The 17,811-nt window shown below is 48.4% G+C and overlaps 6 protein-coding genes across 6 annotated transcripts; 5 read left to right on the top strand and 1 right to left on the bottom strand.

The window, feature by feature from the left end:
* Nucleotides 1-1,501: 1,501 nt before the first annotated feature.
* Nucleotides 1,502-4,134, top strand: HOO65_040455 (PAB-dependent poly(A)-specific ribonuclease subunit PAN3; the record flags this gene model as incomplete). Its single annotated transcript, XM_071002595.1, has 6 exons — nt 1,502-1,571; nt 1,642-1,891; nt 1,983-2,170; nt 2,254-2,537; nt 2,660-2,810; nt 2,903-4,134. 6 exons carry the CDS (start codon nt 1,502-1,504, stop codon nt 4,132-4,134), a joined length of 2,175 nt encoding a protein of 724 aa, XP_070859298.1.
* A 183-nt stretch (nt 4,135-4,317) lies between these two features.
* HOO65_040454 (uncharacterized protein) lies at nt 4,318-4,968 on the top strand (the record flags this gene model as incomplete). The annotated part of the gene is made up of 1 exon (XM_071000662.1): nt 4,318-4,968. The coding sequence occupies one exon, from the start codon at nt 4,318-4,320 to the stop codon at nt 4,966-4,968; it is 651 nt and encodes a 216-aa protein (XP_070859297.1).
* Nucleotides 4,969-6,577: 1,609 nt separating this feature from the next.
* On the top strand, nt 6,578-7,194 carry HOO65_040453 (U6 snRNA-associated Sm-like protein LSm7; the record flags this gene model as incomplete). Its single annotated transcript, XM_071003035.1, has 3 exons — nt 6,578-6,800; nt 6,934-7,005; nt 7,070-7,194. The coding sequence occupies 3 exons, from the start codon at nt 6,578-6,580 to the stop codon at nt 7,192-7,194; spliced, it is 420 nt and encodes a 139-aa protein (XP_070859296.1).
* A 2,201-nt stretch (nt 7,195-9,395) lies between these two features.
* HOO65_040452 (C6 finger domain-containing protein) lies at nt 9,396-11,448 on the top strand (the record flags this gene model as incomplete). The annotated part of the gene is made up of 5 exons (XM_071002682.1): nt 9,396-9,492; nt 9,566-9,679; nt 9,751-10,869; nt 10,918-11,307; nt 11,357-11,448. The coding sequence occupies 5 exons, from the start codon at nt 9,396-9,398 to the stop codon at nt 11,446-11,448; spliced, it is 1,812 nt and encodes a 603-aa protein (XP_070859295.1).
* Nucleotides 11,449-12,430: 982 nt separating this feature from the next.
* HOO65_040451 (Mitochondrial carrier protein RIM2) lies at nt 12,431-13,773 on the top strand (the record flags this gene model as incomplete). The annotated part of the gene is made up of 2 exons (XM_071002839.1): nt 12,431-12,615; nt 12,669-13,773. 2 exons carry the CDS (start codon nt 12,431-12,433, stop codon nt 13,771-13,773), a joined length of 1,290 nt encoding a protein of 429 aa, XP_070859294.1.
* Nucleotides 13,774-14,559: 786 nt separating this feature from the next.
* On the bottom strand, nt 14,560-17,145 carry HOO65_040450 (Sexual differentiation process protein isp4; the record flags this gene model as incomplete). Its single annotated transcript, XM_071002599.1, has 2 exons — nt 14,560-16,410; nt 16,531-17,145. 2 exons carry the CDS (start codon nt 17,143-17,145, stop codon nt 14,560-14,562), a joined length of 2,466 nt encoding a protein of 821 aa, XP_070859293.1.
* Between the last annotated feature and the right edge of the window lie 666 nt (nt 17,146-17,811).

Below are 17,811 nucleotides of genomic sequence, written 5' to 3'. Positions count from 1 at the left end.
TTAAGGTGAAAAAGAGGTTGCGATCTGACAAAGTCTGGTTTAAGTAGTCGCCAAAATGTCTGGGCGCAAAGGGTTGAATAAGTTTAGGTGGCAGATAGAGCTAACGTTGGACGCTTTTGTGGTGACGTTTGTTCATGTGAAGGCTGTTTGTGGCTGAAGCTTCTGCTCTAGTGGGTCCTAGTGCGGTCATAATCGTAGAACATCCTAGTTAGCGCCACACTGGGCGCATTGATATGTACTGATATGTACTGATATGTACTGAAATGTGCCGATATGTCGTTAATAGACATAACGATAGCACCGAAAGCGGCACCATGCATGTAGCGAGGCGTTAAGTGGGAGATAGGCTAAGAAAGCCAGGCCAAACCTTGAAGCCTCCCTCCAAACCTCCAAAGCCAAAACGCTGGCCAGACACCAGGACGCCAGACGTCAGAGACCAACCCAAAAAGCGCACAGAAAGCAATAACGAAGCAGTTTGGGTTTGGGCAACTGGCCATTTCATTATCGTGAGCTACGGATCCACTCCTTTTTGTAGCTTGACTTGATAATCAGCACTACACGCATCAACACATCCAGACACCCACACATCTATACACACAAACAAGGGCCCTGTATCTAGAAGCCGGCGGTTGTCTCTAGGTTGTCTCTAGGCTGGCCTCCGTGGCTCTATCGCTAACTAGTATTATTCGTCAACTGCCCGGTTCTGTTTTTTTTGACTTTATTTCTCCTTTTTTTGCTTTTTTCGTGTTTATTTTCTGGCATCATTGCACCGATTGTACTGGTATATCCAGGACTTTCAAAACAGCGACGTCGAGTTCATTATCGGCTATCTCTCTTACTGTTGGAAACCCGACACAATACACTATCGAAATCAGTCTTTCTCCTGTTGCTCTCTCTCTCTCTTATATCTTAAGACTACACTGCTCTTCCCGCAGACCCTCTTTTTGTAGTTCCGCGTGTCCACAGACAGGGTTTGGGTCGTTCACTCGAGATCGCCTCAGCAGCAACTCCACCAGCAACAACATTACCACGACGACCAACAACGGACGCCATCGAAAAAGGAAAAAAAAAACATTACGGATTAAACTTGGGGCCCTAACGCTATTCGTTTCCTTTACCCTGTCGATATATTGGGTAAACCAACACAATCTTTTTAGCCCCTCGCGATACTTTATCAGTATATCTCCGTCGCTATCAATACTACTATCACGAGTACCAATAGCAGAAACGCCACTACATATCTGCTTTTACTCTGAAACATCCCCAGTGCCTGTTGCTGCCTTACCTGCTATCCTCGATGCCGTTTCTATTATTATTACTGCACTTCTTTGCTCACCAGTTCTACCACCTCTAAATCTCTTTACTTCGCTGCTTGGCCTTCCCCATTGTCAGCCATCATTATTGCCGCATTTCCCACGTCTACCAACGATCGATCGCATAGTATCCGAGCAAGTGAATTGATAAGTCATCGTCTCACCAAAAACAATAGCCCTATTTCAAAATGTCTGCGAGGGGCTCTCAGCCCGCAGAGCTTCGCCGGCAGCTCGGCTCTCCTAACGCTAAAAGTCGAGGTCAGTATCATCACAGTCTAATCACAGCCATGGCCCATTCTAACAAGTTTGTTCTCCTTGTTTTTTCCAGACACTCCGTGCAAAAATGTCCTTATCTATGGACATTGCCGATACGAAAACCAGGGTTGCACCTTTAACCACGAAACCAAGACCTCCAAAACCAACACTTCCACAAACCCCGCTACTATCACGCCTAGTCATGCCTCTATTGTGCACAGTAATACTGCAAACTCTACCGCCAATAATAATGCTAGCCTTATGAATGCAGCTCCCCCAAATATGGCCATGAGTTCTGTGCTAGCATCGCCTAATTCCCACCAGTACGTGCTGATATTCCTCAAACATTGTCACCAGTCTCCTAGTCTGGAATCACGGCCAAGCACTAACGCAGTTTTCTACCTACGGTTACAGAAAAACTCTCAAATGGGATACACCAGCTTTCACACCCTCTTCATCTTCAACTTCCCCTTCTGGCCTCCATGCCGTACCAACTGCCCCTCCCGCCATATCCCAGAACCCTGCGTCCACTTCTCCGCTTGCCAAAAAGTCGACCTTTTCATCGCAATCACTCTATGCGGCTTCTTTTACACCTAGAGGTGGTATGTCTTTTCTACAATACAATGCGTCTCTAATTCGCCACACAAGGCCTGTTGCTCACAATTGTTTCTTCTTTTCCCTACAGGTAATACCGCTCCGAGCACCCCCCAAAGTGATGCCAAAAAGACGATGGCCTTCAACCCCGCCAATGCGAAAGAGTTCATGCCTTCAAATTATGACTTAGGAAGCGGGAACAACGAATCTGTCAACCAGATGGATTCGAGCTTTAGCTATGACGTTTTCAATATGGCTCAAGTCGCCAACGGCATCCCAGCTTCTACACCTTTCAATCCCTATGTGCAAGACCATGCGATGGCTGGCGCTGGATATTATCCACACGCTGGCCCATTCATGTCTCATGCACAACCGGTAAGTGCTCGGACATCTTTGAAAATCTGTTGCGCCAAGTTGCGCTTATGATCCGCAACTGCCGCTCTCACGTATTTTGTGCTTCCCTTATTAAATCCAAGCTGACACATAACTGCTCGTAGCTACAACACCACCTGTACGCGAATATGGGTCCCTATAGAGAAGATCTTCTCCCTTACCAAAAGCTTGCCCATGACCTATTTCTCCCTGAAAAGCTAAGAGAAGACATGCTTAAGAAGCTGGAGTCGACCTTGCGCGTCATCCCCATGACTAGTAAGTCACTAATTAGCCTCTCATGCTAAACCCCAAGTCCAAGTTTTGTCGTCACCCCTCGAGATTTTCTGGATGCTAATACATCGTAACAGGTCCCCAACTTCCAGAAATTGAAGATTACCACTCTCTGGTAGCCCTTGATACATCTCCCCGAAGTAACCTAAGCTTATTTGGCTATTCAACCTGGGTATATAAGGCTACATCTATCAAAGATGACAAAACATACTGCTTGCGTCGCCTCGAAGGCTTCCGGTTGACCAACGACGCTGCCTATAAGCACGTGTTGCGTACTTCTACAGATTGGAAGGCTGTTCGAAATTCCAGTGTTGTTAGCATCCACCAGGCTTTCACTACCAGAAAGTTTGGCGGAAGCTCGCTGGTTGTTGTGCAAGACTTTTACCCTGGCTCTAAAACACTTGAAGAGGTGTGTCAAGCAGCTAGCGATTCCAGAGTTCAAGGTCGTGCTCATATGCGACCTAAGGCCGTCTTCTCAGAAAACATCATTTGGAGCTACATTGTGCAACTGGGAAACGCATTGAGAGCCATTCATGGCGCCAAGCTTGCTGTGAGATGTTTTGACCTCAGCAAGATTCTGGTCACGGATAAGAATCGGATTAGACTCAATGCCTGCGGTATCCAAGATTTGGTCCAAATGGATGAGCGCCTTTCTGTATCATTACAACAAGAAGATGATTTTATTCAGCTTGGCAAGCTCATCTTGACCATTTCTCTTGGTGGCACGGCATCTCCGAACTTTGATGGCCAATTTGATGCTTACTTTAACGATTTGAAGGAATTGGGCTACTCAATGGATCTGCGCAATATCATTCTTTGGCTTCTTACACCTGCATCGCCAGATATACGGAAATCAATCGACGATTTTCTTCCGCGTATTGTTGGCCATGCATTCGATACTGTGGATTCGTCTCTGCATGCGCAAGATTCTCTTACCTCAGCTCTCTACGGTGAACTTGAGAATGCACGCCTTGTTCGTCTTTTGGCAAAGCTTGGTGCTGTCAATGAACGGCTTGAATTCGACGGGGATCCCCGTTGGTCTGAGAATGGGCAGTGCTATGCCCTCAAGCTCTACCGAGACTATCTTTTCCATGCGGTTGATGCTAATGGCAAACCGTCTTTGGACCTTGGACGTATCATTGCGAGCTTGAACCGTCTTGATGTGGGAACAAACGATATGATTAGCCTAACGAGTCGCGACGAGCAAACTGTATTTTATACCACCTATAAAGATCTGAAGAGACTTGTAGAATCATCGTTCCAGACTCTGGTTAAGGCATCGGCTGGTTCAAACAGCAAATCTCGTTAGGTACCGGATTTTCTCATTGCATCAGGCCCTCCACCACCAGCCAGTTTCCCATCTGTATCTGACAGCAGACCACCCAATGCCACTGCTGCACCGGCTTCGCCGTTCCATTTGAATTTGCCTCCACCTCGCCCGTTCATGCCTAGACATGGACAAGGCAGCGGATAGAGCCCGCCGTATATCTCCATGTCGCCCATGGCGCCACCTCAACATCTACCTCATCCTCATCCTCCACCTCAACTTCAACCTCCTTCAGGGTATGAACCCCCAGGTTTCTATATTCCATCCCACTCCCCTTCTGGCTCTCGCCTATATGGTGCCCCAGGCACCCATGGGCTCCAACCTCCCCCGGGACTACCACTTTTCAAGCCCAATATTACTACTTCAGTAACCCCTGCACTTCCATTAAATAACCCCCGCAGCCGTTTGCCTCATCGCGCACGCAGCCCACCTGAATTTTCCCTTGGAACAAGCCGTACTGAAGACACCAACTGCTCTCGCATGCTCAACATTTACGCTGCAAATTTTGTGCCGACCAAGACCGCCTCCGCACCGTCATCGTCATCGATACCCCCGTCACCAGAACTTACGCCCGAGTCATCTATGCATTCTGATCCTTGTGGCGGCGCTACTGGCATGAGGGTTTTGTCAGCCCCCATCAAAACAATGTACCCATTAACCCCAACATCAACTAAAGATATCGGTCCTATGGTGAACCAGCACTCGACAGCAAGCATTCAGCAGCGATCTGTAGCATCAGATACGACACCTGTAACTCCTGTTCATTCGCATCGGCGTAGAAACAGACGGACCTCGTCAGCGCGAGTACGCAAGTGAACTTGTTCTCCTTGCTTGCCTCTGCTTGTTTGGCTACACACATGAGCATGGGCTTCTTGGGAGACAGGCAGTATATAGATATATTATTTTTAGGCTACAACTGGCTCTTATAAACTTTTTCATCAATTGATTTACAGTTTTCCTCCAACAAAATTTCTAGATTCTTTAATTCCTTGTCAGTCGTTGTTCCATGGTATATGTTGAAATTAGTTCTTAAATATATCAAGTTAATGAAGAGTTTGTTTACCCCTCTTTCCATTTATACTAGCCCCTTTTCTCACATAAGAACCTCGTCTCATCTATTTACCGTAACCTTCTCCGGAACACTTGCGGAAGTTCTTTCAACACCACTCCCACTTTCCCGGAGTTCCAGAGAAGTGGGTTCTCGTGGCCATGTAGTTTGCGGGTCTCGTACTCCGACCCTTGATCTAAACTCGGGCATCTTCTGGGGACCAGATGGCTTCGCCAATCCATCCATCTGCAGCCATGTTAGCTGTTGGAATATATCCAATCTTAATTCGACCTTCCTTAAATCATTCAAGCTAAGTTCAAGAATCCGTCTTGTCAGATCCTCGTCCTTTTGCTTTTTATTCGTTTCAAGGCCCGCATTGTTCCTCTCTACGTCCTCCATAGGACTCTCCGTAAGCAAGTATTGGAGTCTCTCAGTCTAGAGTTGAATGATAAAAATTCGACTCCCACTGTTTCCAGTTGCTGCCGTCGTCGAATGTTGCTGACATATCGGCGTTCGTGTTGCTGCATCGTTAATGGGAAGATAATTGAAAAAGAAAAGAAGAAAATATATATAAAACAAGCTTTCTTCTAACAGCCCCTCAGAACACTATACGAATGTTCTCTGAAGGTAATTTGAACTTGAATATATTTAACCACTGAAAGTAATTCGGGATAGGCTCATAACCTGTCGAAATTGGTCCTTAAATATATTAAGTTAAGTTAATGCAGAGCGTTTCCTCCTCTTTTCATTTACACTGGCGCCTTTTCTCAGATAAGAGCCTCGTTTCATCTATTCACCCTAACATTCTCCAGAACACTCATGGAAGTTCTATCAACAGTTTATCCTGATAGTCACGTGAAAGTCAAAATGAGTATCCCCACTTGACAATCGTGCAGTGCGGCGGAACTCCACTTTTACCGCCACTTCAATGTTTGTTCAGCCTTGACGTCACAGCCTTGTGTCAGCTTTGTAGCTTTACTAATGTTCGCAGCCTTGTTTCGTTTTCATTTTTTCCCCACCAAAGAACAGACACCGGTTTCTGTTGCTTAACTTGAATTGCTTGAACTTCGCGCGAGGGGGTTTTCTGACTACAAATAGTTTGTTCTTTTTGACAGTCATTTCCGATATTTGCGTGGGCTTGTGAGCTTTCCAATTGGGCAGCTTTCCAGGCTACAGGCAGGTAGGTATTACACCGGCCAGCAAGACTCAAGACAAGTGGAGGCAACCCAACTTCAAGACCCAAATAGTCTCGACGCAAAACGCCTAATTCCTCACGAATACGTACACATACACCTATTCCCTCTCAACGGTGTGTAGGACGAGACACACCTCTCCACATCAAGTCGCCCTAAAAGAGCGAGCAAAAAAAAGGCCAGAATGGCTGATCGAGGAAACCACACACGTGGCGGGGGTCGTGGCGGCTATAGAGGCGACTACCGTGGTGGCCGAGGAGGTTCTGGCGGTGGTCGAGGCGGTGGTGGCTACCACCATGGTGATCGGGAGCAGCAGCCTCGCGAGCAAAAGAAGAGAGACAACATCCTTGATCTGGCCAAGTACATGGACAAGTCTATCAGAGTAAAATTTACCGGTGGACGGGAAGGTAAGTTGGAGCGTGAGCTTGAGGTGTATGAGAAACGGAGGGGTGGCTGGGAGAGGGGGCAAATGAATTAGGAGATGTAAAGCATGCATCTGGATTCAGCCCGACTGGTGTGCTAACTGTAGATTGTATCTAGTTGTCGGCACGCTCAAGGGCTACGATGCCTTAATGAATTTGGTTTTGGACGAAGCAAAGGAAACTATGTCAGGTAAGTCTATGATGTGCCCTTAGCAAGGCGACCATGTAAAGTTACTGACTTCGCCGCCCTACAGATGAAAATGGCAATGAGACGGAGCGCCAGCTAGGCCTACTAGTAGCGCGAGGCACGCTTCTAGTACTGGTTAGTCCTCTAGACGGCAGTGAAGCAATCGAGAACCCCTTCTTATCAGAGGAATAGAGCACAGGACAGGCAGAGGATGATGATATGGGTGTAAATACGGAAAATACATATTTTCTCCGGGATAGAGAGAATTTAGCAGTGTTATTTTTACTATCTTTGGCGCTTGGTTCCCATTCATGCATGGGGAAATACTAGTTGATGATAGCGGGTGTTATAAGTTGCAATTGGTATTGAGTGAGGGTGTATCCACACTGTGCTGATCTGATCGTCGTGAGAAGAGTCTGTTTTGTTGCACAAGACTCGCTTTCCCCGCCAGGTGGATAACCCTGACACGTGACGACCGACCGTCAGCCAAGAACCGAGTCAGGTCATGGAGTCTTCCCTCATTGACGCGGGCGGAGCCCCGAAGCCAAGTCTGACATGGCACATCACTCACCCTTTGGCGCTTGGAGAGGGGTAGTCTAGCCAAAGTCGTGAGTAAAGCTAGACGTAGGTGGGGGAAGCGAATCGGCTGTCTGCATCCTTAGACTTAGATATTCTCTGGAGGCAGTTTTACGACAATACGAGATTTGTTAGAGGTACTCGACCCAAATGCTAGTTGCTACCAAGCCTAACTAGTATTATGGTTTTTATTTTCTATTTATTTATTTGGTTGAGAATAAACTCCGTACAGTTGTACATGGCTGGCTGTCCAGCAAGCCTGACTGTTTCTCTTGTTGGCTACGATTCAGCCCCCCCCTTCTTGCCCGGTTAGCTTCTTCCTTGATCCTAATAGAGAATAGGTTCGGCTCCTGCCAGTTTCCACGCTTCGTTATTTGCTTCAAACTCGGGCTTTTTTCCCCTTTGCTGTGCTGGCTTTTAGCTGCGGATGCTGTTGTTCTGCTGTTCTGCTCTTGCCATTTTTTTCTTTCTCATGCGCTCTCCGCTCAAGGACTTGACTGCGCCTCAATTCATTCCACAGGAGGATGCTGATTGGCTTGTTTAGGAAGGGTCTTTTGTTAGAAGGGTAAAAGATTTTTTGTTCTTGCTTCTTGGTTCATGATATCTTACGCGTCCTGCAAGTTGCTGCAGGCTTGTATATTCTCCTCTTGACTAGCTCTGTATAGCGTTATCTCCATATTTGTCTTGTCTCTGTTTCTGTTCTTACTGATCTCAGCCTCGACCTAAAGCCCGCTGGCTTGGGCCAGCTCTAGAAACGCAAAGGAGCGGTAGGCTGTCTTTCTCTCCTTTCTTCTTCAACCCTGGAGAGAACAACCTTCTATTTATTTATTTATTTTTTTTTTTTTTTGGCTCTGGCTCTGCCTCTTCGTTCTGGCCTTTTTTATTTTTTCCACAGGGATGGTCCCCAAATCCTGCCGACAAGGGTTAGTGTCCCCGCTGCCGCTGCCAGGGACCGTTGACTGATCACGGCCTTTTCTTTACTTTACTTTGACGCTATTGTTGTCTTTAAGTCAGTCACAGGGCAGGATTTTTGCTTCTCTTACTGCTCTGTCTGCTCTGTTGTTGCGCAGCCTCGCTTCGATTTTTACCACCAAGACTGTCGCTTTCCCTCCCTACCTGCTCTTCTCCCTATTTCCTTCTGCTTTTACTATTCTCTTTCTATCTCCAACTCGATTAAACTTAACCTCTAATAATTCTACTCACGAACCACGAAAAGGCCCCTCCCAGCTGAATGAATATCCCATAAATATTACAGCCTTTATCCTTTCTATCCCAGCTCTCTTCAGCCTTGTCACACTCGCCTATCCTCCAACACTATTTCTGCCGGCAAATACCAAGAAGAGACCCACCTGTTTGCCCGTTCATCTGAATATACTTGCTACACTCAGTCATAGAGAGACAGGCAAGTTTCGCCGGTATTGCGTCTTACGTGTTTTTTTGTATCTTGCTTGGTGCTGCTCGTGGCCCTTTCTTCTCTAGAGGGGCAGTTTTCTCTTGGTGAAACTGGCGCATTACACTACGGCGACGCGCTGGAGCTTGCAGGGCTCCAGTTTGACTCGGCTGAGACGATTATCGCTGATTAGCTCTTCCCTGGCCCGAGCGCTGTCTTTTGACTCTAGTAAAGTACATTGGAAGTGGTGATCTTTTTACTCATTTGATCGACATTTTTGCTCCAACCCCCGGCCCTGATGCCGTGACGTAACCCGGAATTTGAATCTTGACTGTGTTTATACCGCTTTATAAGACTCTCAAGCACTCGGAAACTACGTCTATAGTTCATCCCACACACTTCTTTTGGCACCGGATCTCCATTCGTCATGGTGCACTCCGATCACGAACCGCTTAAGCGGAAGAGAAACGCTCACGAAGCCTCAGTCCCTACGGACTTGATCCCACGACCTATGCCATCCCACAGTATGTCCGTGTGAATTTCCTACAATGGTCGCTGCAGAGCAACCTGATTCTAACAGCCTCTTCTGTTGTCTAGTTGATACCGCACCTATAAACTACTTGGCACAGAACAGCATGGAAAAGCTACGATTAATACAAGGCGATCGCGATACCTTTACCGACATACTTGGGTTAATTGAAGATTATGAGGGTAAGCTTTAGATCCACAACCCGAATCCGGCTTGATATTGACATGTAACTAACGATAGCTGGCCGATGTAGGTGTTTTGAGCAAACATGAAAGTCTTGCTTTGCGACTGGGCGCAAAACTCACTGGTCCTCGTCTTCTTAAAGCATTGGAGAGCGCATTTGAAGGCCCTATTGTCACATCGCCCTCGCAGACACCATACAATCGTCCTGTGTGCTGGGTTGACATTGTGACATTTGCCAAGGAAAACCCTAATGACTTTGTCTTGACAAATGTCATGGGTAAGGATCGAGTTTGCCGTTTTAATCTCTATGGATACGGTGTCGAAATTACCGAAGACGATTGGCGGCTCATTGTCTCTGGCGCTGTTGATCGTCTTATGCCGCAACAACCGCTAGATCAAGATGAGACGGCCGAATTAGCCACTGTCGATATCATCGAATCGCGACTCCAGATGTTGATTATGAGGGCTGACGAGGTTGCCAAGCGCGCCCGTCAACTTAATTACAACCTGGGTCGGAGAAAGCTGGCTATTGAAAAGCGACGCAGCCATCAGCAATCTCCTCCACAATCGCAGCAACATCAGATGCACCACAGCCGCCATTCAAGCCAACACCATCATGACCAACAACAGCAGCCACACCAGGTGGCCAGCAATGGGAATCGGTCGTCCTGGTATCCACATCACCGACATGGCCCTAGTGGGGGCTATGATTTGCACGCAGATCTTCTACAACAGTTTGAGACACAGCAACAGCCGAAGATACAAACGTACTCGCAACAAATGCCGTATTCACAATCACAATCGCAACCGCAGCCACCACAATTGCAACTGCAACCACCATCTTCTTCCTTAGTGGTTAGTATCACTGATGATCAGGTGCCTAGGAGGCCAACTAGTCTCCCGGTTTCGCCAATACCAACCCCTGTCATACAGTTGCCGCCGTTGACACCAATCAGCGGAAAAGGCCACGGCAATAGCACCAGCGGTAGTTCCTCTAAAGGCCATAGTGGCAGCAACAGTAATAGCAGTAATAGACTTTCTGTTGGTTCCCAAGCGTACCGGCGGCTGACACCGGAGGTCACGCTGGATCCTGGCCCAATTGACACAGAGACCTTTAATCGCGAGCTCATAATGGCACGGATTGAGAGGCTGGAAAAGGGCGCGCCAGTGGTACCACAGTGCGATCGGTGTAGGCGGCTTAGGCTCAACTGTGTCAAGCATTTGACTGCATGCCAAGGCTGTACAAAGAAGCACGCTAAGTGTGCATGGAAGATGGTGACAGAGGAGGAAATGGCACTTGTCAACAAAGACAGTGGGAATATCAGCTCTGCCAACCTTAATCTCAACGGCGGCACATCATCTAGCATATCTAGCTCTAGTGGGGGTGGATCAAACCAATCGTTACCTGGGATTAATTTGGCTGTCCCCATGAACCATGACGATCGATTATTGTCTCCTACCATGGAGCAACTCACACCGAAAACTACATCACGCGATGAAACTACTGCTGGCGAGGATTCCAACTCACTTGCGCCTGGAACGCCAAGCCCAGAACACCAGCACCACCGGGGAGCAGCACCTGACATGCACATGCGTATGGAAGTGGACAATAGCGAGAGTAGTGCAGGTGGCGGAGGATCAACACATAAAGGACAGCCGACAGATACGATCCATAGCCATGGTCACGGCCACAGCCACGGAAGTCACACGCAAAATCACAAACACAGTCACAGTCATGGCCATGGCCATGGCCATAGCCATAGTCTGAGTCACTCCCCGCAACCGTCGATGCCATCACGGGAACTGGCACATTCAATGCTTACTGTAATGGCTGATGTAGCTTCTGCAGCAGCAGCAGCGCCGACGCCAAATCAGACCCAACAACAGCCACAGCCACAGCCACAGTCACAGCCACAGCCACAACCACAATCACAACCACAACCTCAACCTCAACCACAACCACAATCACAATCACAATCACAACCACAACCTCAACCACAATCAAAGTCACAAGCACGAAATGTAAGTATGGATGGCAGTTCACGAGTTGGGTGGTAGTAGACTTTGATATTATCTAGCGCATGTATCGCATCAGCCATCTCATATCTCATGGGCAAGCACATATGTAACAAAGCGAAACATGCAATAAAGCAAATTACCACGAATGAAGCGGGGCACTCTACTTCGATACAAGAAAGCCATTCCCCCTTGGCTGCGGGGCAACCCTCTAAGTGCTATTGTGGTTGTGTTTTTATCTAGCTGGGAAAAATTTTTATCGATTAGAATTTGTTCAAGGAAGGAACTGCCGCTTTTTTCTCCCAGATGGTAGGGTAGTTGCCTCTTTTATTATATTTTTGCTACTACTCAATGATATTCTTTTTACTCCAGTCGGGATTTACTTTTTTTTTTTTTCTTCTTTTTTCTTACATCACCAAAACAAGTCTTGGTTTCTTCGTCTATTTTGATCTTTTTACTGTGTCTCGTATTCTCGTTGCGCCGTTTTGGTCTTCTTTGGCAGACCTTGTTCGCTTCTTTTTTTCCTTTACCCTCGTTCACTCCTTGTTCAACCAGTCAAGGTTTTTTTTATATTTTTTATCGATAACGAGAAACCCTCATCATCATCCATCTTTGCTCGACTTTCCTTCTTTCTCAGTTTTTGCTTTCTTTTCTAAAGCTCTATGACTACGGCTCAGCGCTATCATCATTGACACATTATCCTCAGCTTAATTCGCTGAAAATATTGCTATATCATGATCGCTCAAGTGTTGCCCGATCCTAAGGTGCGGACAAGTGACGGTACCTCTCCGTCGACGACGGCCTCGGTAGCAGCAGCCATAGTACCATCTTCTGCCAACAACACAAACTCGACAGTCACAGCGTCAAAAGCTACCCCTTCGAGCGTCTCACGATCGTGGGTGCACTTTGTCGCTGGTGGGTGAGTGGTTCCCTTCTTGGTTCTTTTTGGCTGCTTATCTTCTTCAAGAGCAGGTCTTATCCTTTGGCTGTCACCACAACGTACCTTGCTGTGCCGTCTTGTATTGCTCCTACACAGCTAGGAAAAGACAGCCCCGAGCTCTATTCTCGTGCCCTGCTACACCTTGCTGACTTATCTGTTTTTTTTATCAGTGCTGGAGGCATGGCTGCGGCCGCCTTTACAGCCCCACTCGATGTCTTGCGTACTCGCCTCCAGTCCGACTTTTACAAGACTCAGTTGCTAGAGTCTCGTGCAGCCAATGGCCACACTTCTACCGGTGGTATACTCCACCCTGTCAAGGCCGCTGGCCGTCACCTTAACGAAACACTTCAGATCCTAGCCAACGTGTGGCGGACTGAGGGCCCACGTGCTCTATTCAAGGGCCTTGGCCCCAACCTAGTAGGTGTAGTGCCTGCGCGGTCAATCCACTTTTACACATATGGCAACGGCAAACAGATGATTTCTGAACACCTCAACAATGGACGTGAGGCTGCCTGGGTACATCTTTCTGCGGCTGCTCTAGCTGGCGTGGCCACAGCAACGGCTACCAACCCCATCTGGATGATCAAGACGCGGCTGCAGCTTGACAAAGACACTGCTACCAAGAAGGGAAGTGCATCGCTGCGCCGTTACCGAAATGCTTTTGATTGCGCTGCTCAAGTACTCCGTAGCGAGGGTATTAGCGCCATGTACAAGGGCATGAGCGCCAGCTACCTAGGTGTAGCCGAGAGCACGCTACAGTGGATGTTATATGAGGAGATGAAGCGGCGGCTCGCACTACGCGAAATGCGCATCCAAGCTCGTGGTGGCGAACGCACAGCATGGGACCGTGTTGGCGATATCATGGGCAAACTCAGTGCGGCTGGTGGCGCCAAGCTGGTAGCTAGCATCATCACGTACCCACATGAGGTAGCTCGCACACGGCTACGTCAGGCACCAGCGGCAGATGGTCGACCAAAATACACGGGCCTAGTGCAGTGCTTTAAGCTGGTGTGGAAGGAAGAAGGTTTTGCAGGTCTATACGGCGGCATGACACCACACCTGCTAAGAGCTGTCCCTAACGCCGCCATTATGTTTGGCATCTACGAGGGCGTGCTGCATCTGTTTAGCCAAAGCTAAGGCGAGCGCTAACTTCTAAGCTGTTAAAGCCAGCGGAAGACAGTGGGTCGTTTGCCTCCCCTCTGTTTTTCCTTGGGGCCTTCATTCACCTCTTTTCCTGTCTATCGCATGACGACACAACCCCTCGCCGTGCTCTCCCATTCATTTTCATGACCTCCCCCCCCCCCCCCCCCCCCTTTCCCCATGTACATTATATCCTTTCTTCAGTCTGCCTGGCCTTCTGTTCTTTTCCCCACTCTGATGCCCACTTCCCGTGGCCTTGTCCATCACATTACCATTTTCGTCTTAGCTGCCATCATTTCACATGTCTCGCTTTTCTCGCTTCTTACTGCTTTTGATTTGCTCTTATTCTCTGGAAAATCTATAGATCCCTCGTCCCGCTCTTTTCACTCCCCATTTTACCCATACAACCCAACCTCAGCCTCAAAAGTCGGCCTCCATTGGTACAGCCGACCACTTGTCCATGATGTCACACGTTTGTTAAGCAAAAAGTACGCGCATATAAGAAGTTGATATGATTTGTGCGCTTTTCTTCTTCTTTTCCCATTTATTCTTTCGCATTCACCCTAGAATTGTTTTCCTACCAAGTAAAAAAGATAAAACGTTCCGTATAATTCAAGTTGCAAAAGATGTATGACATAAGAGGAGACCAAGATAACCAAAAAGAAGCAAACATGTTATTAAACGCCAGCAAGAAAAATATAAAATGTGAAAAAAAAAAAGCATCCAAATATCCATCCCTCTTTCCAAACAACCCTAACACGCACATATCACGTGTACTTTCATCTACGGCCACTGTGCCGGTCCGATGATCTGCCCCTCCGCAACTTTGGAGCTCACGGCTGTCTCTAGGTAATCTCGCGTCTCCATAGCACCAAGGTTGCCCCACCATTGCGGATGGGCCGCTGATGTAAGGTAAAGCGTGAAGAAAATGACGAGCGTTGCCACGACGAGTCCACAATCAAGTGCTGCAGAGACAATGTAGTTGTACTGTAGCCACCAGCCAGTGTAGCGACGCTTGATGTAGAAGTTGAAAACGGTGCCGACAATACCCCAGCACAGATAGATGTACACGCTAGCCGGAGGCAGCCATCCTGAGCCACCGAAGATCAATGGGGCGCTGACATAACGCCACAACGAGTGTGGCCAACGGCGAGCCAGAAGCCACGTAACTATGGGCGTCAAGGCACCCACAAGCCAGAACCATTGCAGACCGCTGTACATCGCACCACTACTAAAGATGCGTGCAGGGCCAATGGCACCCCATACTACAGATGCAGTATAGTAAACACGGCCACCAGGGCAAGTGTAATGGTTCTCCTGCTTCGCATCGCAGAGATTAGGGATATGGTCAAAGGCCCAGTTCATGACAATAATCTGGATAATGGCTGACCACACTGAAGCCACTAACTGCGATGAAAACATGACACGTGGTGGGACCTTCATGTAATGGCCCAACTTGAGATCCTGTGCGAAGAAGAGCGCCTGACCCATGCATACATAACCGTAGTTCTTGAACATCATCATAGTGAGCGGTTTACCGGGAACCATGTAGCCAATGATGAACTCAGTCAGCACATTGAGGCCTAGCTGAATATTGGAAATAGCCTGCACGATTCCAATAGGGAGCAGCCACAAAATGGGGATCAGGAGACACACAAAGAAGGCCCATACGGGAAATCCCGTGGGCCAGCCGGCGACGACTCCCAGGGATAAGCCGAACATGACCAGGAACAAAGCCACATACCACCAATCCTCAGCATCTCGGTACTTTTTCATTAGCCTCATGTGAACGTCGTCCTCCTGGTGGCGGGCTAGTCGGAACTGTTTCCAGATCTCTGTGCCGTGGTACAGCCAGACGTGCACTATGACGGCGGTCACTGCGGCAAACGAGAGGCCATATGATAAGGCAAACTGAGTAGGCAGGAAGATAGGTGAGTAAGCGTGGTAGGCGGTCTCGTCAAATTCAAACTTGGAGTTGAGGATACGTGATACGTTGTACTCAAGGCCGAGGTTGTCAAAGGACAGCGAGCTTTGTACGGGGAAGTAGTCCGAGTACCATGTGCCGGAAAAGTGCAAACCCATGGAAAGGAAGACGAAGAAGATGATGATGCCTCCGACCACATTGGCGATAGCATGGAAGGGAGGAATCAGCGGCGACCCAATGAAGCCAGAAATGACGGTCCAGTCTAGACTAATGGGAAACAGGCCGTAACCGCTGTAGCCTCCAAAGAGCTTGTTCACAATGACGCTGTCTGGTGCTATCCAACAAATCCACGTCAAGTACGACAAGCCCTGGAAAATCCAGCCGGGGAACCAGTACCACACAAACGCGCCAGTAAATACAATCAGAAACAGCTTAAAGCGCGGGATCTTCCAACCGTTAGTCCGTGCCGGGTCCGCTGGCGCATGGTCATGCAGAGTGTAGAACAGAGCACAGTTGACCAAGTTTGATGGCCAAATCATAGAAGCCGGCCACACGAGGAAACGTCGAGCCAGGCCAGCCAGACCGTATCCCGTGCATAGTGTAGTAATGCCGAAGAGCAGCTGGAAGGCCCAACCAAAGTGTTGGCCATAAAAGAGCTCTTGGGCAATCAGCACATCCGTAGCGTAGAGAGCGCCACCTCCATAGGCGGCCTAGAAAGCAGGGCAGTCAGTAAAAAAAAAATAGGAGAGGGCAAAATGGGAGGGTATTAAGGGCAACGGGTGGCAAGCAGCAGGCGGAGGTGCAGACACAGAGGCAGATACAGAACTTACATTCGACATGACCACAATTATCACATGCTCCTTGTAGTTGAACGGCCCCGGCTTCAGGTTAAACTTGACCCCAAAAATACTCCACACGCGGTCTGGGAAGATCAAATCCCAGCCACGGCCAATAGGATATGCCACCAACTGCACCACGTATGTCGTGATGGTGACGCTAGGATTGCGTAGCGAGAATAGCATGTTGACACCCGATCCCAACGTGCACAGCAGTAAACCAATCACCCAGGCACGAATCGTGTTGGCTGGAAGGTCCTCGTCGTAGTCGCGTACTACAGCACGCACCTCAGGGTACGGACTACTATCCTGTGAATCATGAAGGCCAGCCGCACCAGTCTTCACATTGCCACACTTTTCCTTGACATCGCCCTTTTCAGCTGCGCCGCTGTCCAGGGCTGAGTCAAGTTCCGTCAGTTTCTCAAGGGGCAGATTAGGATCGAGAGAGTTGAAGTGATCGACTTTCTGTGTGCTGTCTTTCTTCTCAGCCTGGTCATAAGCAGTAACGCCAGTCAGATGCTCTAGGCCTGAGGCTTCGGCATGGTCTACAGGTCCTGGGTGGGGCGTAATGTCCTCGGGCTCATGACGACGACGAAAGAACGACGGCATTACGGGAGGAGTTTATCGATAATAGGGATGGCAAGGGCAGGGCAGGGCAGGACAGGAGTAGGGAGGGCGGGCGGGCGGGCTTAATCTAGAGTGATGGTGATAGTCGTCGGTGGGTCGAGTCAAAGTCGATCTGATAAGGAATATAATGAAACAAAATGGCAGGAATATAGCCGAATCACTGCTTCTGCAAAGAGGCACGAGACTAGGCTGAAGCAACTACCTATATGGTGGTCCTCGGGATCGGTCGCTCTTGCCGTAAGCGAATCAAGGTCGAACCATGCGGCATTCAAGATCGAGACGACCACTCGTCGATGGCCGATAATGGAGGGGAAATCAAACCAGAGCAAAAGAAGCCACAGGAAAAGAAGACAGGGAGAAGGCGGCTCAAGTAAAGACGGTGGGTGGGGAGAAGGAGGGAGAACGAAGAAAAAGATGATAAAAAAAATAAAAAATAAAAAATAAAAAAAGAGGAAGAATTACAATAAGGAATGAAAAGGGATATGAAGAAAATACAAGTCCTTGGTATTGAATAGAGACTACCAGGGCAGGCGAAGGCAGGAAGTGGAAGAGGAAAAAACAGAACCAGAAGGAGAAAGCGAAGAGGAAAAGAGAGAAGATGCAAGGAGAAGAGGAAACGAACCAGGCATGGAAACAAATTGGAAGAAG

Source organism: Ceratocystis lukuohia, assembly GCF_044167205.1.
Source record: "Ceratocystis lukuohia strain C4212 chromosome Unknown Supercontig4_pilon, whole genome shotgun sequence".
NCBI lineage: Eukaryota > Fungi > Ascomycota > Sordariomycetes > Microascales > Ceratocystidaceae > Ceratocystis > Ceratocystis lukuohia.
This window is presented reverse-complemented; position numbering and strand designations above follow the sequence as displayed.